At 38.9% G+C, this 27,983-nt stretch overlaps 1 protein-coding gene across 1 annotated transcript; it reads left to right on the forward strand.

Moving 5' to 3' along the window:
* The first annotated feature begins 14,015 nt into the window (after positions 1-14,015).
* LOC110967676 (protein shisa-like-2A) lies at positions 14,016-27,782 on the forward strand. The gene is made up of 3 exons (XM_022217392.2): positions 14,016-14,385; positions 20,908-21,044; positions 26,471-27,782. The coding sequence occupies exons 1-3, from the start codon at positions 14,204-14,206 to the stop codon at positions 26,656-26,658; spliced, it is 507 nt and encodes a 168-aa protein (XP_022073084.1). The 5' UTR covers positions 14,016-14,203; the 3' UTR covers positions 26,659-27,782.
* Positions 27,783-27,983: the final 201 nt, after the last annotated feature.

Genomic DNA, 27,983 nt, shown 5'->3' on the forward strand with positions numbered 1-27,983 from the left:
GGATAGTTTTTGTGACTTTAGTTGGACTTTAAACAATTAAAAGTGGTAACCAGCTCAGTTTCTTTTAGGATTTATTGCACCATAATCTGTCAAAATATTGCAAAACAAACAAACAAACAAAAAAACCTTACTCATTCCTGTGTAGGAAATTCTATGATTTCAAAAGAAGATGAGGAGGCAAACACAGAGACACTCTGGGGACTCAGATGGCTTAGGTTGAGAATAAGGTTTACTGGCATACAACAAAGCAGCACATTCATGTCAGCATTGCCAGCATCAATTCTGAGGATATATATTGGGTTGGGAGGAATTTAAATTACAACCTAACATGGGGACAACTTATCTGCTCAGGCACGTCAGACCAAACAATATCTATTCTTGACCAAGTCAGGGAGTCCTAAAATCTGTTTTTCCTACAGCAGTTCTCTCTCTCATGTATCTTGTTTTGCAGCATCTGCCTTTCTCAGAGTCACATTAGAGGCAGAGAAGGCCTGAGCATGCTCACAGGTTCACAGTAGGATTATTTGAGGTGATCTAAAGGATCTACAGGATGATTTAGGTGACTGCTGTTCACAGATGCAACCTGCATGATAATCTGGGATGAGGAGAGGAAATATCCTAACAAGGGGAAAGAGAGTATTTTTCCCTCACAGTTCCAGCTCCTATAAGGCTCAGCTACTGATTTGTCAAGAAATGTAATATTAGTCCTCTACTTGTTTGTCTTAACAGCACAGAGTGACGGAGAGAATGCAAAGTGAAACCACCAAAAAAACATTCAGTAACTTTTTTGTCTATAGTGGCACAGTGTCCCCGTGAAGATAACCGCTATGCACTTAACTTGTGTATGTAAGAACACTCTATCCTCGACTGCACTGTGCAAGCAGTGAAACATGTGGCTCAATGCCACATCCACTCAGGTGGAAAGAATTCAGTGAAACAGAATAACAGTGATCCGCCTCCACATCTTTACAATGTCTCTGACTGCATTTAGCTGCAGGAATGTGCACACGCAGATACACACAATAGATTTTTACACTATTTTATATGCTGCTGTGACAAAGTACTATCAAACAAAACTTTGTTGTATAAGAATTTGCAATGACAATAAAGAATCTATGTGTCTAGATATATCACAAATCATGCACTTAGCTCTATTTGGTTCTATGTCTATCATGAATGTCACAAATACTAATTTATTTTAATGGCCAATGACAAAAGCTATATCTTCATAATATTATCAATACGTCAAACTGCTACTGACCGTGAGGGAGCTTAATTAGAATGAAAGCTGAATCATAGCTGCTGTTGTTGCCTTTTGATTTGATTTTGAATTTGAACCTGTATGCTAACTCAGACTAGTCGGAAAGTTCAAGGTGTTTTATTGCAGAATAGCAGAGACCTGATGATGAGAATTCAAGCCATGGAGGAAGTGTGGCTGAAGGGATGACAGAGTCATGAGCAGTCAAGGAAATGGAGAGCTGTAGAGAGCAGAGACGCTTGGCTGCTTGTCGACAGATGCACAAGGAAACACAACACTGAGCAACAGACTGGGAGGTTTGAGCACATCACATGTGTTTAGGTCAAAGACTGTCAGAAAGTTAAAAATCAAAAGATCGTGTTTTTTTCTGACTCTCGTAAATAGTAGTATTTTGCCACATTTTAAAAAGATAATCTTCAACTCACTTGCGGGGTTAGTGGTGCAGAGGTTAAGGTGAAATCCATGTGTGTACAGATATTTTTCAAAAGAAGTTGTTTCTCCTTTGTTCTCAATATAATCTTTATATATAAGCAAGGAATGCAACTGAAGTGCTGTCAGAAGCGAAGCTAACAGGCAGTTGCAGTTAGTTATCAACAATGGTACATCAAAAAAGGAGGGAATTGTATGTTTGGATTCATTCTCACACCTCAGTTGTTCTATGGATGAGTGACTGCACATTTATGTGCCAGGAGAACAAGTGTTCAGATTGATCAGTCAATCAGGAAAAAAGTTAGTGGTTAATTCCACATTTGAGGCAGCCAAGTCATAAACGACAAAACGTCATTTTACTCTTAAGTGTTGTTTCTCAAAGGGAAGCCTCACATGCAGTATTGATGTGTTGCACTATCAGGGAAAGGTTGAGTGTAATCCACAGAAAATTCACACAGTTCAGACTGGTGAAAAACCTGAATTGTGTCTCCTTGTGAGCTGAAGTGTGAATCACAGGACAAGGACGGGCAGAAACAGTAATTGCTCTGTCTTTAGGCTACATCCCTCTGCTGTGTCAGGCTATTTTTATTTTCCAGTTTTTTTATTGTTAACAGATCCCACAACAAAAGAAAGAAAAAAAATCAAATCGCATCCAGCTGTGGAAAGCAAAGAAATATAAAGATCTTCCAGATTGTAGAGCAAATAATCCACATTTAGTGCTACTTTGTAACCACAAGACCGGAGGTTTCTCTGTGCCCAGCTGAAGCTAGCTGCTGCTAATGCACATCAGGTATTGAAGGTAAAAAGTCTTGTCTATCAATAGTCTGTATGTGAGACTTTTAGAGGACATCAATTCACTAGCTAGGACCACACCTTTGATTTAAAGCATTGAAGCGTCAATGTTTAAAGAATGCAAACGAGCGTTAGGTTGGCGATGACTGAGTTGAGTTGATGCGGTGTGGGGAAAAACTTAGTTGGGGATCAGCACCGGCTCCTGGGCCGACAACACCTTAGGAAAAGGAGAAAACGGGAAGAGGAGGCAGAAGTAAAAGGAGAGTGGGTAGAGCACAAGAAATGAGAACAAACAAGTGGGAAAGGCAGAGTGGTATGTATAGACTTATGACAGGAAGGGGAGTGACTGAGGTGTGGTCCTGCTCTTGAGGATTTTATCTCCATACTGATACTGATCGCCTGCATGTGTTTAGGGGAGATCTGTAAATTTTAACTACAGAAAACAGCTTGGGTTCAGTTCTCCACCTCTTAACAGCTGAGTTCCTGGATGCACAGTCAGTCATGCTGCAAGTAAATTCTAAACCACGGTCAATATTATGCATTGCACTTTGAAAAGAATGTAACCAAAGCTTGGCTTTTATTGTCAGAGCATCTCCAAGAAACGTGTCCTTTGCTGTGACAGGTGTGAGACAGAGCAGCCACCTTCCCTGCAGCATTTTAGCACCAAACAGTCAATAACTTTAAACATCACTTATAATATAGCTAAAGAAGAGCTTCCTTCCACTAACTTTAAGTTACACATCATCCAAAGAAACAGAACAAAGTACTAATCTGCAGTGTTACCAGTATTTATGGAAACTGGTAAAACCTTAAAATGTATCGTTCTGTCAGGATTCTGCCCCAACTGCTGCCTTTTTGTTCCTTTTCCCATTATTTCCTCCTGTGTTGTCTTGTTTCTCTGGCTCCCCCTGTCTGCTGCACCCGGTCCTCTGATTACTGTCAGCTGATGCAATCAGTGCAATTCCATTCACCTGGTCCTCCCCTCTGCTATTTAAGCCCTGCCTTTGCCTCAGTTCTTCACTGGCTCATTATAGGACACTCACCTTGCTTCAGACTCTGCTCCCTGCTTTCCCTACTGGATTACCTCAGTTCTATGGACTTCTTCGCTTCTCTCCCCTTTTTGGATTTACCCTGTTGGACTCAGTTGTTTGTTTAGGACTCCAGTTTGCTCTCGCCTCAGTCTTTAGATTCCCCATGTGTAAGTACCTTTTGTAGCTCTGTCGTTTGTCACTGTTTAGTTTTGTTGTTGCCACTTCAGTCCCGTTTTCAGTTTGTAGTTACTTTAATTAATAAACCCTTTTATTATTATTATTATTATTATACCCGGCTGCCTGTTTGTTTGTGCCTGCGCTTGGGTTCTCCACCTCACATTCCTGACACGTTCAGTGCCAACAGGCGTGGCCAAAACATCCTGGATGCAGGTAAATGATAAAGTTAGGTACATTAATGCAACCAATGTAGAGACTTAGTCTGGACTCATCTCTGCAGGTCATTAAAAGCAGCCTGTGATAGAACAAACATATGTCAAAATGGAGGAAATATCTCATTTTTTCAAAGATTTGTCTCAGCTGCAGATTGTTCTACGAAAGTCAGTGTTTTAGGCAGCAGGATGAGGGATTACACAGTTCTTGTTTGTAGGGTCAGTTCATTGTTGCTTTTTGTTCTTTTAATGGGACAAATTACAAAAAACATCAAAACCCACCATCTTGTGCTTTATGAATCACCAAGATCCAATGTAGAATTTTATTCAGCGACATATGGTACACAGCCTTCATATAAACACAATACAGTTGTACAAAGGTTCAAGAGCAACAACGCAGATAGTAACACTCCATCACTATTCAACCTTTCACTGTCACTCCTCTGTAAAAAAAATTCTTGCCTTGAATGATGATAACTATGTTTTTGTGTGAAATGAAGTTCTGTTTTGAAGATGAGAAAAAAAAAAAAAAAATCCTGCAGCCCTGCACTGTTTGAACTGCAGTGCTATGAAGTCAGATAATGATCCCTACAGAAACGAGTTGCAGGAGAAGAAAGACGCATCGAAGAAGTACATCGTCTACAAATGATCATGAATGAAACATGTTCTAAGCCTGCATGTTGTGAAAAGCATCAGCTTTTACATCCCAATGACACTGAAGCTATTGTTATCAGAAGGGATTTCTTTAATGCAGCATAATCTGCCCTCTGATGGTCTCGGCACACTGAGGGTGAAACTTTGCACTTTAGGTATGGTGCCCCCATCAGGATAAGCGGCGTTACTGCTTAAACATCATCATCACCACAGTTCAGTGATTTGACCTGTGGGTTTTTTCACAGGTGAACTTATATAATCAATAGCACAAATCCTGTATTCAAAGTTTTACTCTAGTTAAAGTGCAGGAATTTCCGTAAAATGATTTCTTGTGTGGAAAAGCTGCAGAAACTGAAAACTGTATTTTTTTTAAAAAGAAAGATACATTTGTATATACAGCAGTATCCGCCTCTCTTCACATAAATCATTTCTTTCACTTTGTTGCTGAGGCCAGTGAAGAAAGGTCAAAAGAGTGTATGACACTTGCTGATGAACACAGATGCTGCAAAAAAGCCGAGTCACTTATGAGGTGTAAAAGCATTCATTTCATTCTCTACCTTTTCAAGCCTTCCAAGTCCTGTTACCAAGAAGCATCTCCACATTACGATGCTTCCACCAGAATACTTCCCAGTGGGGATGGTGTGTTTGTGAACATAACATCTAGTCTGATGGCTAAAAAGCTCAATTTTGGTCTCATCAGAACTAAAGAATCTTCTTCCAGTTGACTTCAGAGTTTCTCATGTGCCTTCTGGCAAATTCAACAGTACACTTTTCTTTGCCTTAAAGTTGTAACTGGTTAGGAATCGGGGCAACAATTGCTGTAGGAACAGTTTCTCCCATCTCATCCACTGAAGCATGCAGCGCCCTCAGAGGTGTCCTTTTTAGCAGCTTAGAACTGTTCTTGCATCTGCCCTTTCAAGCTTTCTAACAGTCTTTTCAGAGAGTTGTTTGAATAGTTCTTTTTTTCTTGTTGGGGTAGTTGTTATACAATCACATAATTTCCAGTTTATATCTTTTATTAATTGGCCTTCCTTTGGAGAAACCTGTTCTCACTTTGCCTTGACATCTTTAGCGTAAAATCCTGTCAAAAAAGGTAAATTGCTTTATACTGGATATGATTTTAAACTGAAAAGGAACAAAAAGTGGAAAACTTCCAAGGAGATGAATACTTTTTGCAGGCACTGTGTTTTAGATATCAGTCAAAGCTTATCAGAGCTCAGCCAGAAAAAAACAGGACTTTTTGTCACAGGTTCGCTATGTTAGGCTGTGTGCTTCTTTTTTCTAGTTCTTTGCTGTTATTTTCTTGTCTCCTTTCTAATGTCTTCATATCTTGTTCACAATCTTTTTCCACCTGTGTGATCACCAGTCCTGCTCTTGTTAGTTCCCCTGTGTCCAGTCACTTCCCTTGTATATTTAAGCTGCATCCCAAATCACACACTTTCTTCTTTTTACTTTACGTACGTCCGTTCTGTTTGATGCAGTATGCATACAATTGGGACATTTTACTTTGTCTTAAAGTTGCTTTAAACTTTGTCGCAGTCTGTAACGGGAAATGTCATCTGTGTGCACTCTCAGCTTGTTTATACCCATGGAGGGCACATGTGTGATGAAACTGCACAGGGTATTGTGAGTCAGAATGTGCAGAAAAGGAGGCTGGATTACCCACTGCAAAACCTGACCAGACATAGTAGGACATCAGGGTATCTATAACATACTCCACTCAACTTGCTGTCTTGAAGCATACCAAGTTTAATGGCATAACTTTATCATGCTGCACAAAAGATGTTTTTGAATTCTCTCTACTTCTTGCCAGGGCAGTGCAGGACTTCATATTGCAGCAAAAAATGTTGAGCGGATCTGAGGCAATTTAAAATATGAAACATTTTGGTTTGTTTAACAGAATTTTGTTTACTTCATAATGTAAATACAACAATTTGTGTTTTGTCATACTGTCCTTGTACACTGCAGAAAATGGTGAAAAGAAACCCTCTGAATGAGTCAGTAGGTCAGAACTCTTCCTTTCTTTCAGCTTGGTGAAAAAAAAACAGATTAAAGCAATTGAGCTGAATAATTGAGCGTGTTTGCTTTCTTTCTGAATCGCTGAGTAAATGTTTGTTTTTAGATGGAATCAAAGCTGAGCACACTGAGCTGAGCTTACATTGCTATTGTGTAAGATTAAAGTGTCTGTGGCCCCACACGGGTGAATAATCACTGACACTGCAACTGAAAGTGCTCCACCTGGCATATTCTCAAAATCAGGGAAAGTGTCTAGGAAGGCTTCATAAATAGGAATATGAAGTTGACATTCACCAACCAGGAGAGGCAATAACAGTAGATAAGCTGCCATATTTCCTCTGCCTTCTCCGAAAACTCCTTTATTATAGGGCTCACCTGAGAGGAAGGCTCAGAGCAGTGTGTGAGCCTGGTTGTCAGTGCTCAACGATGAATCTGCAGCACTCCTGGCTGAGAAAAAAATCCCCGGCTGCCTCTTATGTCTCCATTCAGAGTGAAAAGGTGGAGAGAATACAGTTCTATATGCACCTGACTTTGATCTCTACTGAGGATGTGCAGTGGAAGTGCAGACTTTTTGATTGTATAGGTTCTAATGCATTAAGGCCTTGATACTGTGACAGGACACACAGATGAGAACACATCTGCTGATGGAAGGACACTTTCAAATAACTAATTTCTCTCTTTATTATTAGAATTATAATGTGCACCAGTCAGGCTTAGCATTATGACCACTAACAGATGAAGCAAATAACACTGATTATCTCTTCAGCAGCAAAAGGGGGACCAAGCCATTATTAAGAGGATGGTCATAATGTTATGCCTGATCAGTGTAAATAGAAAGCAAACTATAATGAATCAATAGTAAAACACTGACAGTTAGGCAGAAAACTGGCTACATTGATGCATGACACTGAAGTCAAAGTGAGAGCACTTGTTACATTTCATGTTGAATAAATACCTGATTTAGTCAGAGCTCAGACGAGACGACCCAAGAGCACATAAACAAATAGACAAATGTTCATTGATATCAAAAATGTTTCTCACAAGGTTGCAAAAAACAGAAAGACAGACAAAGCAGAGAGAGCGAGTAGCTGTGGGATGTGATGAAAATTTGGAAGTGTGTGTGTTACGACCACAAGTAATTGTGTGTCATCTTGTTCATTGGATGGATTCCTTCTTGGCCTTTCTATGGGGAGATAACATGTGTAGCCTCAGCTGTGGCTAGGGACAACAAAAATGTGGCAAAATGAGACACAAAACAACATAAAGCTGTATCTCTGTATCACCTCAGTTTGTGATGGACACCTGAGGAAGTTCTTGGACCTTATGGCTCAGTTCTGATCCTGACATGTTGGAAATTGTGGGATCTTCTATGTACAGTTGTGTTTGTTTTCCATTCAGTTTAGCTCAGGTTTACACTCAGTTGTTAATACATCTCAAGGGCAATAACAGCAAACAGGAAAAAAAACAAACCCTAATGCAGTTTGGACTTTGTCAACAGAAGAGTGATTAAATGTAGATTAAGGGGTGGAAAAAGCCCATTTTAATTCATTAAAACTCAAGTCACAGCACAGTATTGAGTGTAAATGTGAAGAGATTTGATGAAGTAACAATGTTGAGTTTTCATAGTTTCTCATTTATTTGGCAACAGACTATAGTAATTATATATTTGTATAGATGTTTTTGTTCATAATTATGTGTGAAAGTTTTTGCCTCCTACACGATGACCTAGAATCCATTCATGCCTCTACTCACAGCATCTGAAATGCATGTTACCTTCTTTGCTTTAAGGATTTCACTTTGCAAAGTCTGAGAAATTGTTTTTTTTGTCAATTCTATTTGTCAGATGCGAAGCTCAATTAATATTTAATATGTGAATACAGTCGGTGACTGTGATGCAGGGTTCTTTTTGTGTCTCATTCTCAAAGCGATGTCATATTAACAGCATGAAATGCTTCATGGGAATGCACATAGCTCAGAATAAATAGCTAGATTAAAGCTTTTGTTGCTAGTACAAATACTGGAAACTGTGAGAAATAAAGCTGATTGAATTTTGCAGTGAAAAGGTTGTAATAATGGATAGGTAACAGTGATTTCTCGGTCATGAAAACTTTAACAAATGGTCTAATGTCATGTAAAGTTTTTGCTCTAGCAGGGACTACCTGGACTCTTCCTGTGCCTTTGAAGGTCCCATATGGTGAAAATGATTTGAAGGTATAAAGTAACAGCTGTGATGATTCTTTCCTCACGAACAAATTGCATTACTGCATCCAAGCTACAGTACGTAGGTGGTCACAAGCCTCAATTTGCACGTCTAGTAGAGCCCTGTCTGTCTGAAATGTAGTGTTGAGAGAGTACCAAGACTTCAAAAGCTCCAAAAGATGGTGAAAACTTGTATTCTCTGCCACCACAAGTGACTGCTTATCCATCGCAATGAGCTCAATTGTCCTCTGTAATGTGAGTGAACTCACTGTGTTTAATTGTGTGTTTATTTTTTAGGTGTCAAATCAAACCGGGTTTAACACAGCCTTTTTACTACATTACAGACAGTACAAGGGGCAGTTACATAGCCTTCATTTTCCAATTTAAAGTATTTCCACAGTGTAGAAAGTGTGCATCTTCCTGCCAAAAAGCACTGCTCTCCTTCCACACACCATTCTCGTTGGTGACAGTAATGCACCGTTAAGCTGATTTACCAACTGTCAATCCAACCAAAAGAAGAAGTATTGCACTCTATTTTTCTGACACGTGACAGCAGACGCAACCACTGGATCAGATGTAGGTTCGTGCTCAATAAAGCTAATACCAGTAAGTTAAGAAATGATCCCGATCATTAAGACTGAAATGAGACATCTGTACTCTCAGCATCTGAGAAACTTAAGACCTAGTTGATTACTAGATGGCAGTGTCACCACAACAATAGCAAAATCCTTAGTGTTTGTTTAATGGTGCTAATGTCATTAGCACCATTGATCGCATGCCCACAGGTCAGAGGTCTAACATTCGGAGATGATAGAAACTTTAAAATAAATTTAAAACCAGTAAACAAGGATTGGGTGAGTTTTTATGTCACTTGTTGTTGTGCTTTGGTGCATCTATTAACTTCTCTCCTGCTCTCACGTATATTGCATTTAATGCAGCTAAATTCCCCGTAAAGATGTTCTCAACTACATACTTTTCTGTTGCTATTCTCAATATAGCAAGAATAAAATAGTGACTGAAATGCAGTCCATTGAGACTGCATGTTAACCAGCAGTAGCTACAGAGCTATTTTCAAACTGTGACTCTGCATTGTTGCACTATTAGTTTTATAATCACAATATTCATCCATCCATTTTCTAGATTATCGAGTCTATCCCAGCTGACAAAGAGTGAAGACAAGGTTCACCCTGGATGTCGACAGTCTATCACAGAGTCACAATGATTCTAACCACCGACATTTAATGAAGTCATCAAACACATGAGGTAAAAACAACAGCTGTACTGTGAATTTAGTGATATTTCTATGTAAAATGATCAACCCAGAGAGAAAGTTAAAATTGACAGAAAGTCCTGGTCTCACATACTACTCGTGTCTGTATTAGTTGCCATGTGCTCAACTGTTTTGCTCCATGCTGTCAATCACAGATGCAGAGAAAGTCTTCTTCCTTCAGGGGATGTGGACAGCAGCAGCTCAACTGTATTTAAAGCTACAGACACTGAAACAGCCCATTTAGAAGCATGTTACACAAAAAAATAAAACATATTCGTGACATATAAAATAAGGGGCATTCTGGGGACATGAGACTTTCACTAATTTGCTTTAAAATGGCTCAGTATAGGATCTTTCAAACAAGACATATGTATGCAGGGAGATGCCTCCACAACCACCTAGACTGCTAACTACTTACAAATGAAAAATTGGTTTGACAGCCGACCTGTCCAGGGTGTCCCCTGCCTTCGCCCGAGTCAGCTGAGATAGGCTCCAGCACCCCCCGCGACCCTAGTGAGGATAAAGTGGTGTATAGAGAATGGATGGATGGATGATGTCTGTGTATGTTCTCATTCATCCAGGTCATGGTTATCCAAAGTAGTTTAATTCAATCCACTGGACTTTAAGAAAGTTCCTTGAAGACGTTTCACCTCTCATCCAAGAGGCTTCTTCAGTTGCAACACCAACCACCACCAGAACTGAAGAAGCCTCTTGGATGAGAGGTGAAACATCTTCAAGGAACTTTCTTAAAGTCCAGTGGATTGAATTAAACTACTATGGATGGATGGATGGATGGATGGATGGATTGATGGTTTGACAGCAGTCCTGTATGTCTGAACAGGAACACTGCAGAAGACCATCATTTCTGTACAAGCCTGTCCTGCCATCTGCAGAAGGTTTCAGATGACTCTTCTGCAGTTGGTTGCTGTGATGTACAGAGATCTGGTGGACCTCTTTGTGGCAGTGAGTGGGAGTTCTCTGCTGTTCTCACCAGATAATTGTTCTGCAGTTTCTAACAGGAGTGATAATGCTAACTGTCAAACCACAATGACGTATAGCTGCTCTGCTGGTTAATCTGCGCTTATTATTCAGTTTCTATGCAAATCAGTGTCAGAGACTGACACAGTGGAAACTCTCAAGGCCTTTCTTTCCTGGTTTCCATCCACAATAGAGACATCGCATATTGTATTCCTTCCAAGAGACTGTCTAAAGTGTCACCTGAGTTACACCTTACGTGTAATTGCAAAAGAAGGAGACATGTCGCTGCAACATGATGGGATAGAAACTGGCCTGGTTCCATTTTGTAGTGGTGTCTACAGAAACAGATGAGTATCACCTTTTTTTTAGCAGTTTTATGTCCAGTAGGAAGCAAATGATTTCTTTCCCATATTGCCAGCAGTCATTTCATTTGTGTTAAACAGTCAAATCTGTCTCAGACTGTGAAAAATAATTAAAGAAATATGCCACACAAAAAAGATTCCACTGCTTAGACTCTGTGTATCATTCTTTGTTCAAGTGAGTGTCCTGTACACATCACTGTGAGCTTCATGAAACTTTTTTGGCCTTCATTAAATGTAGGCCACTGATATTTTTTTTAGACACAAAGCAACTCTTCCTGTTTTTGTAGCTTCTTATCAAAGAAATGATTCTCACTCATCTGTATGGCTGCTCAGCAGGGAGCTCAGGATTTGCTCTGAACCTGGCAGAACAGCCTTGCACAATATGTTACGCCCTGCTCAGAGAATAACCTTCAAAACACACAACTGCCTAATGATTTTGTCTCCCTGAGAACTGATCAAAGGATGTGTAACTGAAGAGTTCAATTGCTGTTCCTAAGTTGAGTTTTGTTCAGTGTTTCTTTAGTCCCTTTTTCATTTTAATGGGCTTTACTTTGATCCCATGACTGCTGTTGTCATGTTCAGTTGTATAATTTGTTTTAATTTAATATTGTTGTGCGTTCTTGACCAGGTCTTGCTCAAAAGGAGAGTTTAACCTCAAGGGTTGTCCTTGTTAAAGTGTCAAAAACCCATTATTTTATAAAACTATTGCACACAGAAAACATGAAGACGTTGACAAGTCCAGAAAAGGGACTTTAAGAATCACAATTTGCCTGTTTCAGTACTGAGCAGCTGTATTCACATTTGAAATTCCACAGATCCCAGACAGTGAGATTCACCCGATAAAAAAACTCATCTGAGACAAGCCAGACCTGCACAGAATTGATCACAGACAACAGCCGTGCAGTGCATTTCAGTTAATTTCTGTCCAACTTGATCTGACACCACGATGATGTAGACAGCGATAACATCATGAGATCAAAGCAGCTGCAGTTTTAAAGCCTGGTGGAATGACCCAGTAATCTGTCCTCTCAGGTTTTCTTTTTCCATCACAGTTTCAGGTCCAATAGCTTCGAATGCATCATTAACTCCAGGTTGACTGTAACTCCATTTCTATGGGTATATAGGAAATAGAACACTGCAACTTTTTTATGTTAGTGTATATAATGAATTTTACATTGAAGATGACGACGTAAGGTAAGAAAAATGGCGCCTGAGCCACTGTGTAAGGTATTGACCCTGGATCAGGTGAAGTCTTGGAAGAGGTTTCACAGGGGCAGTTCTTGTGGTTGGAACACAAGCAAAGGTTCATTTCCTGCAGTGGAAAATGGCCTAATAAGACTTAGAGCAATTTGGAACTGTCAGAGAGACTGGATATGTTGAAATTACACATCAAACTGCACACAATGTGTAGTCTATTGTATATTACTATTAGTCTATTAGCAATCTTTAGATGTTTAACAACATAGAAATGTCTGGTAAGAGACGTGAAAGCTTCATTGTCCAGATGTTTGAGTGCCGACAGTCACAATAGCTGGCAGAGCAGTAATGAAAGCATATTATCTGGCATTTCCCTGTTGTGTTTGATTTATTGTTTTCAATCTGTTCATGTAGTTTAAGAGAGACAGGCTGCTGAACTAATTTATATTCAAACTGATGCTGAATAATTTCCTGTAGAGACAGCAGGCTGCGGGAAACTACCCATCTTGACTTTCAACACCTCCTCCTCCTCCAGCTGCTGCCACCTGCTGAATTCAATTTGACCATAGAATATATAATTTACTATACAGTCTATGATTTTAATTGTATTGAGAATGTATTTCTCAAAAAGTTCGTGCTTTACATAATAAATTAATGACAGATATAAACCAATGCCATTTTCATTTTATATCTGCACTATATGGTGACAAACGGTTGGACCTCAAAGACTGAAACACTTGTAAAGAAGTAAAGTCGTGTTGGAAAATAATCTTTATATGTCAGTGGTATGTGGATGCATTCTATAGTTTGAAACAAAGAGAGCCATCTGATAAAAAAAAAAAAACAACAACTTCCAAACTATTAGGCAGAGTTGTGCGTAAAAATGAGTTGGTACAAGATTGTCACAACCGCGAACACTAAGTCAATTAAAAAGTATGTTAATGTATTTTTTTCTGATCCCACCCCTTGTCCAGGTGCTCCACAGGTAAGTCACGTGGCTGAGAATACATAAACACCGGAAAGCTGTTGCTTCTGTGTTTGGATCAGCAATCAGTGCGCTCTGAAGGCTGCAGAATCACGAGTTCACATCTTTACCCTCCACATGGAACACCTGTGGACTGATGTGGGGATAGAACAAAGAAGTTATGTGTGCTCGCTGCCAAAAAAAAAAAAAAAAAACGAGCATAGGTGCGCGGCGATGATCATGGCGCTCTTGTATGAAAGTCGTGGTGCAAAAGGATTTACAAGAATCTTTAAAATCGTTCAATCTACCTCTTGAACAGGTGTTTCCACAACCAGAATGAGACAATGTACAATTCTCAGCTCCTCCTGTGAATTACTCTGTGAGGATAAAACATAAGCATGGGTATTTTTTCTTCATATCTATACAGGTATTTGGCGTTGATTGGAGATTGATATCATTAAGTCACCTTTAAACGAACAGAGTGTAATCATATGACTAGAGAGAGGGGAGAGGGAGCAGGGGGGAGTGCGGAGCTGCTCCTGGATCTCTTTCTGCTTCGCGGTGACTAGAAGTCGCAGCTGCGGGAAATGGACGGAAGGAGAGCGGCTTCTAACTCGCACCGCAACGCGTCTGGCTGTCCGTGACCGGATAGTTTGCGGCTGATATGAGCTCGGACTGCGAAAGTTACTACACCAAAGAAAACGTGCTCGTGGAGGGATTCACGTGTCCGAAAGCGGACAGTGACACCACGGCACTTTTCTGCTGCGGGTTCAGCGACTTGAAGTACTGCTGCGATGACCCCAACAGCTTCTTCCCCTACGAGTATGGATACATGTGGTGGTTGAGGTAAGAGCAGGACAGCTGTTATATCCGCACATCAGTCCACGGGTGTTGCATGTGGAGGGTGTGAGCTAGTGATTCTGAAGCGTGACCGTCAAATCTTGTCTAGCTGTATTGCTGATCCAAACACAGAAGCATCAGCTTTAGTAACTCATAATCCAGTGTTTGTGTATTCACATCCAACCTGTTGATGGCATTTTGCAGCTTGAGCCTGTTTGCGTTTCATCTCAGTAATTGGCTGTCACCCTGAAGAGCCTAAGCACTAATTAGGCAGAAGTTTAGATCCACAAAATACCAACGACCTTTAATGATACTCACAGAGCAGCAGGGGAGTTCAGGAGGAATTTTGATGCTACTTTGCTATGTATGAACAACAAACCTGTTGTGCTGCAACTGAAAATGTAGAAATTATGGAGGTTGTGCCACAAAGAAATAATGAGAATTCAGTATTGAGCTTCCACCTGCAGGGACCAGGCTGCAGGAACCGGGCATGCACAGATCCAACTTTTTTGATGATAAAATCAATATAGAGACATATCACCATTACTAAATGAATGCAGTTTAAAGAGAAAATTAGAATTTATGACAGCATTGACGTTCTAAAACTATAGATTTTGTTTTTACTCACTCTTTCTGCTTTAGAAGGTCAGTGTGGGCACTCAGACTGATCTGGTGTGACTGTTACCTGAAGCAGTTCTGGCTGTAAATATTAGTTTGGCTAAATTTATGCCATGGCCTGAGGCACCTCAGTGGGAGATGTTCTCCAAGGCTGCTCCTGCTACTTAAGAATGAATTCCCCCACATTTATTGACAGAAAAATGAACAGGGTTTGTCATAACTATCTCAGATGTCTGTCAAACGAGTGGAGTTAAATTGGTAGTGTTTACAGCACTAAAAACTGCATTTGAAAATTATACAGCAACATCATTTTGCAGGAACTGAGTAACTTTATTTGTTCTTATCATGAAAAGATTTACGTTACGTCCCTAAACTTTGGCAAACAAAACATCACTAGAAGTCAGTGTTGCAGTTTTTAAAGTTTGTGTAAACTGAATTTTTGCATTATCGCGCAGAAAATGCATTTCATGTCCAAAATCCCATTTTAATGTTTAACAGTTTTACAAAAAAGTTTAAGTGTGTGCAACACTTCGAGACACTGCATTGTGTAATTACTGACATATTTGTTGTTTTTTTTAAAGCTACAGTGCAGAATGTTTGACTGTCCTTCTGGCAACGAGAGTAATTACACAAACACTGTTGATTATTGATGTAATCCTCCTGGTCAAACTGTTTCTTTTTTAGACCACAGTCCTACCTCTGAAGTTTTTCTTTTAGCTGTAGCATTGCAAATTTTCATTTTGCCCCTCTTTGATTTTTCTGCCATAGACATACACGTCTTTTCCACACAGCACTGACAGCGTGTTGTAAAGTAAAAGGCAAAGTAACTCACATGCATCATGCAACTTCTTTTGCTGCTTGATGTAAACAGAAAACTCGCTCATTTTTCAGAATCCATGACTAATCTATGAGAGAAATGCGTGACAGAATATCATTTACTCCCGCTTCAATGGAGATTTTTGATATTTTCATTAAATCAGTGACCATAGGGAAACTTTAATCTTTGTGTATGCAAAAGTACACCATGTTTTCATCTGATTGCTGCGTCTCATAATGCAAGACATGCAATGTCCTGCCAACTCATCTGTATCTGAGTTTTGGTCCGGTGAAATTAGCTGCATGTGGGAAGCATGTCTTTGATCATTTTGCATCATAATACACTTGTAATACTCAAAACGATTCACACCCTTGCTAATTTTTGTGACTTTATTTTTAATTTCTGATGAAATTAATGCATTTTGTCAAATTTGTTTGAGTTACATGTGACCAAAAAGTAAAAGAATGACAACATACACGATTCAAGAAACTCTCCCATTTCATGGGTATTTTATTCATCGATTCCCAAAAAATGCCATATTCAAAATTCTTCTTACCGTAGTCCATTGTCTTTCTTTAATAGTCAATAGCATCGCCTATGTCATTGTCTTTGAACCATTTCTTCACTACCTTGGCGGTGTGCTTCGGATCATTGTCCTGCTGCTATGTCCAGTTGTGGCTGAGCTGGAGTTTCTCAGTAGATTCCTTCTCGTTTTCATCAAGGATCCTGATGTCATCCTCTGTTCTCATGATTCCTTAGAGTTTGACAAGATTCCCTGTCTCACTGGAAGAGAAGCATTCCCATAGCATTATTTTTCTACCACCATGCTTGATTGTGGGCACAGTGTTCTTGTATGCATCTCCTTCTTTCTTCCAGACATATTTAGCATCCATATGGCCAAATATCTCCAGCTTCATCTCACCAGTCCACAGGATGGTTGATGGTTGTTGCTGACCTCTCTGCATATTTTTCTGGCAAATTTGGGGAACACCTTATGCTTCCTGCCACACCCGCTGAGGTTTTTAACAGTGCTGAACCTCTTGTGCTTGTTGCTCTGGACGGTTGCTGCAGCATCATCATACTGCTTTGAAATGGCCTTGTAACCCGTCCCTTCACTGTGAGCACAAACAAGATGTTGACATAGGTCCTCACTGAGCTCCTTTGTCTTAGGTATGATGACCAGAAATTGAGAACGATAAAAATACTTTTCCTCTATTACACTCTTCTGGAAAGATGCTCTGTTGTTGTTTTTTTTGTCATTGTTTACTATTTGGTCAACAAAAAAGGCATTGATTCCAGTGAAACATCTTAAAATAGTTATTGGACAAAGATGAACACATTTGGAATATTTTTGTTGAAATTTTGTCAGGGGTATGAATCATTCTGAACATGAGCAAATAATCACTTTTGTCCATATCTATTATTATGCAAATGGGGTTTAGCCAACTCATGTGGATTTGTGCATAGCAACAAGCAGACAAAAGATACACAGGAAGTACCAACATAATAGCTTTTGCAAATGAAGAATCTAAAAAAGTGTTGTTTGGTGAGGTAGCCTATGAATAATTTTGAGAACGACTGTATGTCATATATAATCAGAACACTTCTAAAACGTGGTGCCTCAGTCCTGTAGTGCTTTACTGTTCTCAGTTCACATAGGAGGCATTTAAACCATGAATACAGAGTACTTTAGATGCATTCATTTCACACAACACAGTACACTAAAAACAGACTGCTGTAAAGACCACCTGTGAGCCTTTGAAAGAGCGGTAATTATCATGTGCTTATGTCATCCCAATAAGGAAATAATTATTTCTTGACATATTCAGGCTTTCATGTTATGTTTTTACTTGATATGCACTCTAAATGCTTATATTGTCCTCTCACAGACGGGTAACCAACTAATCATTCATATATCGGCTGTGCATGTAAAAACAGACGGTTTTATCATATCTCCTTGTCTGCACACTGTTTGTTCTTCCAACAGCTAGAAGTGGGTCCATGCAAAGGAGGAAATACTACTTCCTCTGAATTATTCATACTGATATGTGTAATTGTTAATTTCATATCGAAGTTTTTAAGAATGTTATGGGGGAGTGCAGACTTTCTTTGAACCTACTGAGCTTTTAAAGCTTATTGCTCTGATATGCGTGCATCCCAAGACACAGTTCAGGTTTCAGAATATTACCATTCCTTTGATCTGTCAGTTTTTCTGCATTTGCAGAGTAATAAACTGAAGTAAATTACCTCCAAAGTGAAGCTGTTTTTCTTTTTTTTTTAATTTTGTGGAACAACTGTTTTGTTTTTTTGAGGCTAGGAAAAAAAGTGTCTCTAATCTCTAGAATCAAATTATGTTACCAACAAATAGTAGTTCATTTAGTACAAAATGTAGTGTAATGCAGTGAGTGCTAACGTGGGTTATCTTTGCAGCCATGTGCAAAGATTACCACAACTTTTTAAAGATGAAATGACAATATATTTAAATTGGAAAAGCACAGAGTCACTGTAATGATTGTTAATCCATGAAGGTCTAACACAGAGTGTACGTAAAGATAGATGTCACATCACTACTCATGCACATTGTACAAAAGTGAAGCCAGAATATCTCAGGTGGGTCCTTTTAGTGTCACTGACAGCAAGAGTCAGAGCAACTAATTATGAATTAACCCTCTGAAACCCAAGCACTTCAATTTTTTTTTTTTCACTCCAAGGAGTGCAAATTATTTATGCAATTTTTTTCAGTTTTATTTTCCTTCTTTTTTTTACAAAATCTGGTTAGTGCCAATACTTTTTAAAAAATGAGATGTGTAGAATAAAGTGATTTGGATGAAATATGACAGTTTTAAGCAGAGAGTTGTTTAGGTTGTGGCAATGGAACAACACATCATGTGATTAGTTAAAGGATTGTTAGAAATCGGACAATTCTTCTGTTTTAAAATTTTGTAACTGTAATACTGTAATTTTGGCTATTTATTTATTTTTAAGATAAGATGTTAGGGTTCAGAGGGTTAAAGTCAAAACTCAACGTTAATTTTGTGAGAAAAAAAACTTCCACATCCACCAGGTCTTTCAGAATAGTAATCAGTACGATTTACCACAGCACAACTTGATTTGAAACAGACAGTAGTTGAAGAAAGGGACAGTCCTTCAATGTTCTCTGTACAATTCTTGAACAGCAGCTGGCAGCTCCCTCTCTGCCACTAAATTCAGAGCAACTGTCAATCATGACGATAGCTTGAGCATAAAAAAACAAACAATGAAAAGGAAATTTATCAGAAAAATTGATATGGAAAAATACCCAATATGACTTCAAACATTTTTTTGCAAAAAATTTATTTGTGGTTTGACACAGTTTTGAATCTGGCTCATATCCCATCTGCTAACCTTAGATTCTAAGATGTACAGGACAAATTTATGGCTTTCACTGCCATCAGGAGCCGATCGAGAGATTTGAACTTCTGGGGAGCTGTCATGTTGACCATCTTTGGATGCAGTGGGTGGTCTTAGAATTTAGCTAACAGTAATGTATAACCAGCTTAAACAGTTCACTAAAATGTATAAACAATTAGCTAGAAATTAACTGATAAGCTGTTTTTCAGTTAAAGGTCATGAAAACACAGCAAAAAGTAATCACTTAATAAATAATTTTATTTAAATGATTAAATCGTTAGCTAAAAATGATAGAGAAGACTAATTGATAAATTGTTTGAATAGCTAATGCTAGCTGAAAGCATTAGTCGAAACAGTTAGCTAATTTGTTTATTTTTTTAAGAAAGGTCAATATAAATAGCTAAATTAATGGCTGGAAGTAATGGGGAAAACAACAAGTTAGGCTCCTGTGTTGGCGTGTTAACCAGACTGTTGCTGGCACTGGATTATATATGATATTATTGTATGTGTATTAATAACATGAGATCAATATTGTGGCAAACCATCCTGTGGGTAAAGGTGAATTGTCTGAAGTGCTAAGCTGAAAAATCCAGGTTTTGCCTCAAAATACCAGCAATAGCTGACCTCAACAATGACTGTTTAGTGGTTTTAAGAATATTGTTGTCAGTGTTGACTTTTATATAGAGAGCAGTGTCGACCATCAGCTTAAAATTAAAATAATTAATTGTAAAATGATGGCTCACGACAGGCCTGTAGCTTGACAAGAGATATTTGAGGCTCTCATGTACGTATGCACATGCTGCTTGTTTTCTGACAAATATCAATTACACAGATGTAGCTATTTTTAGAATCTAATAAGCTCATTCTTTTTCTCCACTACTGGTCTATTATAGTAGGTAGAATTACACAATGAGTCACAGAGTTCCTCGATGGGATTCATGAAAAAAAATGAGAAAAGAAACCTATCCATAAAAAGAAGAGTAGGCCACAGATCATGACTTGAAGCACCCGACACTGTGAGCACCTAGAGAATAAAAATATATCCAAGAAGAGAAAAATGGATTTTTAAAAAGAATGGTGTGACGTTTCAGTCCATCAGTGTGACATTATGAAGCATAATGTCAGCAGAAATTTCCACCTAACTGAAATGTAAACCATAGCAGGGAAGCTTTACAGAGCTCATATTGTACCTTTTTGTGTTTTCTTTACTTCAGTGTGTTGAAAAGCTGCTTTTTGGTGCATTTAAAAGATCTTCAGATGTATAAAGCCCAAAGTCCACGTCAAAGTGTATTACTCTTCCACAGAAAATTCATTAAAAAAAACACATTAGCATATCCCCGCCTACTTTGGCCACACCTTCAATCAAAGAATGAATAGCTGCCTCACAGTCGACCATTATTTTGTCACAAAAGTTGCGTTTATTGGTTCTTATTTTGAAACTGTGCTGATTGTACTGATCTTCTGCTATTGGGTTGAAAATGTGTGTGAAGCATTGTAGAGTTTGTAGCTTCATTGCAGCAACATCCACACTTAAAGCAATGTCTACTGTCATGGATGCGACTCTATGCTCTATTAGAATTAGCTTTATTGTGAATTTGGCTGTTCCTTGTTGGTCTCAATAAACTCGTCTTCACTGCATATGTTACATGATTGTGGACGGATCTGGATGTAATTCTGTTGTGTCCTTGTTTTCTGTCCTCTAGTCTCGGAGCCCTTGTGGGTCTCTCTGTTGCAGCTGTGGTTCTTCTCGCCTTCATCATCACTCTGTGTGTCCTCTGCTATCTGTTCATCACCACCAAACCCAGAGGTCTGGACAATGGACTGCCTCTCCGAGCACCAGGTACTGACTGCAGCTCTGTCTCTGTGCTCACACAGTGATACAATCACTTCTTTAGGAAATGTCCTCAGACAACAAGTAATGGTGAACGCAAGCATACTTAAAGAGCTTGTTATTTTCTCATATTAACTGCTAATAACATCATCTTCAGTTGCTTTCTGTTTGTCTTTTTTATGCTCGTCTTGTTTATAATGACCATAAATGAACTCCCAAATGTGCACAAAGCAACTACAATTGATTAGAAGGGACATATTGTAAGCACAAAACAAGACTTCACTGTCAAAGCCTAGTTGTATTTGTTCAAATTCACTGTTTTGCAGCCTCTCTTATTATCCAAAAAACGCTTAAATAGAGAAGCAAGAAAGTGTATATTTTACCCTTTACCCACAGAAAGTGTGGCTGTACTCCACAGTTTATTCTTTAGAACATATAATGTAACACAAACTCTGATTTAGGCCTGTTTCTTGTTTCTAAGTTGAACAAAAAGAGTCTAAATTAACTGGGACTGGGTCATATCTGTCATCAACCCTTTGAACTCCAAAACCCACAGGCAAGTTTGAAAGGCATGTTTTAACCAAATCTAAGCTTAAAATGTCAATATTTCATCAAAATCACTTTACATGTCTCATTTAAAATGTGAGAAAATAAATCATCTGCACCAGTTTTTATCATGGGACTGTCACAGTTAAAAAAAAATTCAGGGACTGTTTGGCTGTGTTTGCACAGAGCAGAGAAGAGAGAAATATGGAAGCAATTAAGATAGGTTGACAGGAAAATAAAACATTTCTTTAATAAAAAATAAATACATTGTTTAAAAAAAAAAAACAGTGTACAGAGGAGCAAGTTGTCAGTAAACCTCTGGAACATACATTCAGCACGGTGAAAGAGAAGTGCAGAGCAGTCTGAAAAATGCCAAGTTTGTTGAAATTCTGTTTGTGAATGTAAAATACCTGTAGTACGCAGAACCACCATTCTTCCTCCTGGTATTTATAACACCTGTGGGTGCTTGGAAAATGTTCTACCTGTTGAATGCATTTATTTTCTTAAAATAAATAATTAAAGAAATTCAAGTTTTATTTGTCCTCTTTCATGATTTATGACGTCGTTATGCTGCACAAAATATATTTCTGAGTTCTCTCTACCTCTAGTCATGGTTGGGCTATTTTCCATAGAAATGCTGGACTTTTATATGGCCGTAAATAAAGATGCCCACCGTGAGTTAAAGAAAAGATGTCGGAAAAGTTTTTATGTAATGCCAGAAACCGATTGGAGTTCAGAAGGTTAAAATAGATTTAACCCTGCTGTGATTCGTTTGCATCAGATTTGTTAGTTTCACTTTTTAGAACAGGTTCACTGACATTATTGCTGCCTGCTGAAACATATTAATCACTGCAGTAATTATCCAATAGAAATCTTTCAACTATTTGCTTAGTTAAATCCAAGTGGCGACCTTGTTTTTGGACAGGCAGTGTGTGTGAGCACTGACTCGAGCTGCAGCTGCTACTCCATGCATATGCATTGTACTGCTGTTTGCCTAATTTAACTTCTGCTCAGGACTGTGTGGATGCGTCTCCCTCACCCTACTGTGGGATTTGTTCCAACCGTTAGACCAAAACTCTGCTGACAGGTGGTTTGGACATTGTTTAAATCCCAACTTTCATTTGACTGCAGGTCTAATCGGGCAGAAGAATTGACAACACTGGTGAGGCTTTGCAGACATTTGAATACCAATTATATCACAGGTGCTGCCCTCTGCACTTATGTTACGCAGGAGGCATTTCAGTTTTCCATCTCACATGGTTCTGACAGAGCAGAGTTATTGTATTTTCATCAGTACAGCTGTCGACACAAGCATTTAACACGATCAAACATGCATAAATCTGTTTTTACAAATTTTACAGAAAAGAGTCTTTAGAAGTTGCCAAGAATAGTCAGATTTGAAAGTTTTCTTCAGTATCATGGTAATTCAATTAGAGTTGTCTGTACACCCATGATAAACAAGGGTTGCTAGCTGGTACTTCAGCTGTTTTTATTTGCACAAATGGCTAAAAATGTAGCTGTGAAAGAATAGCTGTGCCTACGTCTAACTGACATTACTGCAGTCCATAAACCTAAAGTAAGTTTTAAAGAAATGTTCTTCATTGTGGTCCTCAGCATGAAATTGTGATATTTCATTAAAATCACTTTATTCTATGTTTCATTTTTTAAAAAAAATGCCAAAAACAAACCATTTGAAGCAGATCCTTGGTGCAACAGAGAAACCATGGGGGACTCTGCCATGACTATTACAGTCATAAAAAACCTCCAGGAACTTTTTTATCTTAACTGCAAGCTGTGTTTACACAGAGCAGGAGACAAGTTTGGAAAAACTGAGATGAAAAGCGTATATGCTCACAGGGTAAAGCACTGCTGAGGGCTTTATCTCTACTGAATGTTGTGCTTGTTCCCAAACAGGCCTTTCTTTTTGTGTTATGTTTCCATCAAAAATATTATTAGTTTTTCACACAACAGTTGGATTTGATACTGAGTTGACCATATGCAGGAAAAGGATGAGATGTTCCGATGTCATAGATGATATTTCTGAAAATATGTCACCACATCCACATGTCTGTACAGGTCAGCGAGGGTCCATGTGATGTGATGTAAATCTAGTTATCTGCCTACATCCATGAGAGTCCATACAGACCCCTCTACAGATGTCTGCTTGCAGTCAGAAATGTGTGATCATGTGGACTGTCTCCACAGCAAGCACACAGACTGTGTATGCTACAGGAAAAAAAATGGTGCTGAAACAAAAGCTACTTCAGAGTGGTGGCTGTGTGAGGAGATACTCCATTATTCTGTCCTTTAGAACTCATAATCTAGAGTTGTAATAGAAGTAGCTACTTCAGGACTGAGGAGGTGTTTTGATTTGTACATGTCTTCCATCAGTGGTGTCCAAACACAGTGGAAAGTTTGAAATTCTCCAGAACTCTTGGAGAAATTGTGGAGTGGTGCAATCTACAATTCCAACCCGGTCTCACGGGGATTCGTGAAACTGTCACGTAAGTTTTAGTTTCGGTTTCGTGCGCACCAACACGATTTCGTCATGTTTTTCGTGCCGCTCACCACGAAATGTTTTTCGCTGTGGTAATCACATCTGAAAGTGGTTTATACCGGCGGATTCATGACGATCTAAGCTGTCCATCGGCGTATACTGCTTGTGTGATTGCGTTTGCGGCCGCCGGACATTCTTGAAATTCCTATGCAAATTGGTAAGTGTACCACCGGCTTATGGTTAGGTTATGGTTAGGATTATGATTAGGGTTATGTTTAGGGACGATGTCATGCAAAATATAGCGTTGGATTCGCCGCGGTTTTACATTAAAAATATAATACACACATTCTTTTGAAATACGTTCTGAGTGGCACGAAAAGTCCGCCGTTTAAAATACATTGGTGTGCATTTCGTGGTGAGCGGCACGAAAAACATGACGAAATCGTGTTGGTGCACACGAAACCGAAACAAAAATTTACGTGACAGTTTCACGAATCCTCGTGAGATCGGGCTGACAATTCAGTCTGTAACAAGCAGATCCTGTAAAAAGTGCAAAGTCACAGTGTTTTTGAAAACATCCCCGGAAGGCCAGTATTTTTTTTTCTATCCAGTGTGGGACATAACACAACATACTAGACCGACATGTACCCTACAGTATTTATCTTTTAGTATGAATGGAACTGTGTGTGCCTCTGTCGTCTGTATTCAAGGTCCACATTGGTCAGTGCAAAAGAGAGGGGATACCGTTAACTGAGGTTTCTAATCTAACCTGTTGATTATGGACATGCCCACTTCACATCAATTCTACAAATAAATGAAGTGGTGACTTATCAGGCTGAATCTGCTAACTTATGGTAGGTTTTGGTTTCCATGTTGAATCTGTAATCTTTGCATCCACTTTGGTGATTTTATTAGCAGTATCACAACCAGTGAGGCTACTGCACTTAAACCCTTTACCTCAAGTGCAAAATGTATGAGCATTCCTTACTGAAATATGGATAGAAAGAGAAAACCCAAAGTCGACGGTGCCAAACAAAGAACAAGACTTTTCCTGTTGGTGCTGCAATGTGTGCTTGGATATAATAGATTTCTCCAAGCAGCCTGCAGGTGATGATGAGGATGAGACAGAAAAAGCAAAGAGGAGCAAGTAGCGACAGAAGCTTCTTTGTCATACTTACATCCTGAGCAATAATGAAATGAAAAATGTGTTTTTCATAACTGAACTTTCAATGCAGATTCAAATACTTCCAAGGTTTGACTCTCAAAAATGGGTAAATGTGTGAAATATAAATGTAAATTAGACCATTTTCTGCTGGATTACTCACCTATTCTTTTTCACATTATAGTATATAAGCCATTAATTATCTGATAGTCAACCCAGCAATAAAAATGATTTGTTAAATCCTGAAACATGTGAACATGACTCTGAACAAAGTGGAGCAGGAACCAGCACTGAGCCAGTTAGAGGTGCACTGTTGAATGTTATTGTGTGCTTGTAAAGTAAATTAGAGCACAATAAATTATTCATTTGATCCCTTTTTTCCAAGGTATTTTACAATTCTACAATTCTACAATTTCATTTAGCAGGCGGTTTTATTTTTTGTTGCATTACAATAAAGAGAATCAGTGGTAAGTGTGTTACAGTATTTTAAATAATTCTGATTATAAAAGCAGTTATTGGATTAAATTAGGAGTCAACTGATCATTACATTTAAATAAATGTTTGCTTTCTGTGTGCACAAACATCAGCAGATGAACTTTGGAAAATTGGTTTCATTTTACTTTAAACTGATTGAGTGTTTGACTGGTTTGCTGATACACATGTAGTGTCAGTTTTAATTTGTAAAGACAAATTCCCAAACTGCTTTGCCAATCCGCCTCAGTTTCTTACCCTTTGAGCTATTTTTGAAATGTCAGCTGCAAAAAGCAGCCAAAATCTGCCAGTCATGAGTTCTGCAACTATTACACCAACCTGAACAACCCCTGAGCTCTTTGAATAACAGACAATTGGGGAGATTTTGAAACATAATAGTCTCCTTGCCCGCTTCTCTTAGGCCACCGTGACATTTGGGATAATTGAAACTGATATCTCTGTCTGTCAGATTCTAAATTAAAGACTGAACAGCTTCTTAACAGTGAGTCACCAGCACTTGTGCAACAGAAATCAAGCACTTCCATTAGTACCAGTACCAGGCTGTCTGCCACACAGTGTAATACAACCTTCTCAAAACAGCAACAGATAACATTTTAATTACAGATAGTGCTCGGGTCTGATCAGGGACTCCAGGGTGGAAAGGGTTAAGTGCAGCAAACAGCAACTTTAAAAACATTTTGGTGGTGTTTTGTCTGTCCGTTTCTTGACATGTTTCTGGGGAAATGTTCTGTCTTCCAGGTTCGTCGTCGGGTCCACAGGAACCGGGGCCAAGTCACAGCAGCGCCCCCACTGGTCCTCAAGGCCTCAGGAAACACTTCCTGAGAGGCAAGCTAGACTGTGACAACCAGCCTCCGGATCCCGACCGGCTTTTCCAGCGCTGTTTCATGGCTACCGTTACATCGATCAACGTCGAGGGTCCTACATAGACCGACCGACTGTTTGTCCTTTTGATCAGCTACTGTAGCAGAAGATGCAAATGTGACTTTAGTTTAGTGTAACGTTTTGCCTTTATCATCTTGAGTTTGACTTAAATTATTTGTTATATGTGTTTGTGTGATGTATTTGTTGCAAAGCAAAACAACACAGAAGTGCTTTTGCTTCTTACAATCAACAAAGTCTAATTGAAAATTACTATTTTGTTGCTGTCCGCTGCATCGCTAAAACCAAACGGCATCACAGGCAGCTTCAAGCCAAAAACAAACAAATCTAGACTGCACAACTATGGGCTTTCTTTCAACAGTTAAATATTTGTATGTGATAAATCCTTTGGGTAGGGAATTTGCAACATGTTTGCTGACGTGTTGAATGCAGATCATTTGAAATAAAAGGATTTAATCAGATGCTATTACAAAATGTATTAGTTCCTGTTTCTCTAGAAAATTCCCCAACACCCAGAGGTTATTTTTAATGCATTTCATGTTTCCTATTCAACAAAGATGTGGACATGAGCTGAGAGGCCAAGTAATTTTGACCAAAAAATGCTAAGTAAAATGCTTGAACCTCTGGGGGCCACTGAGTTTCCTCACAGGCTGTGTATTGGATTTATTTGTGCCTATTCTTCTCATTCAACCTGCAGCCTCTGCTTGTACAGAGAGGATAAACTCTGTATAGAGGAGGAGAACAGTGGGCTCAAACTGAAATAAAATTGACCTAATGTATCTTTCTGCTACTCTGTTATTACCTTTAAAGCAATTTTACACAAGGACATCAGTTCACTCACATAAGCTGTCGATACACTCCCCTCCAAAAGTACTGGAACAGTGAGACCAACTCCTTTATTTTTGCTGTAAACAAAACATTTGGGGTTGACATCAAATGATGTAGCCACCAGAGGCTTTAACAGTGAGACTAGAGATCAACATTTAAGCTTTTATTTCCAGGTATTTACATCTGGATCTGATGCACAACTTTGAAGATGGCACATTTTGAAAAAGCTCCCCCATTTTTCATGTGAGCAAAAGTATTGAAATGTGACTGACGGGTTTGTTTTGTTGCCCTGGTTTGTCCTATTATGTTGATTACACGAACAATAAATAGCACTCAACGTCTACGTTCAGTTTCAGATGTGGCTTTGTCTGTGCAGACTGCATCTATAGTTAGACATATAACTAACATGAAAACCAAAGAGCTGTCTATGGGTGAAAAACAAGATATTGTGAAGCTGAAGAAGATGGCAAGATCAATCAGAGCCATTGCACGAACATTGGCCATAGCCAGTACAACCATTTGAAATGTCCTGAAGAAGAAAGAA

Source organism: Acanthochromis polyacanthus, chromosome 4 (genome assembly GCF_021347895.1).
Source record: "Acanthochromis polyacanthus isolate Apoly-LR-REF ecotype Palm Island chromosome 4, KAUST_Apoly_ChrSc, whole genome shotgun sequence".
Classification (NCBI taxonomy): domain Eukaryota; kingdom Metazoa; phylum Chordata; class Actinopteri; family Pomacentridae; genus Acanthochromis; species Acanthochromis polyacanthus.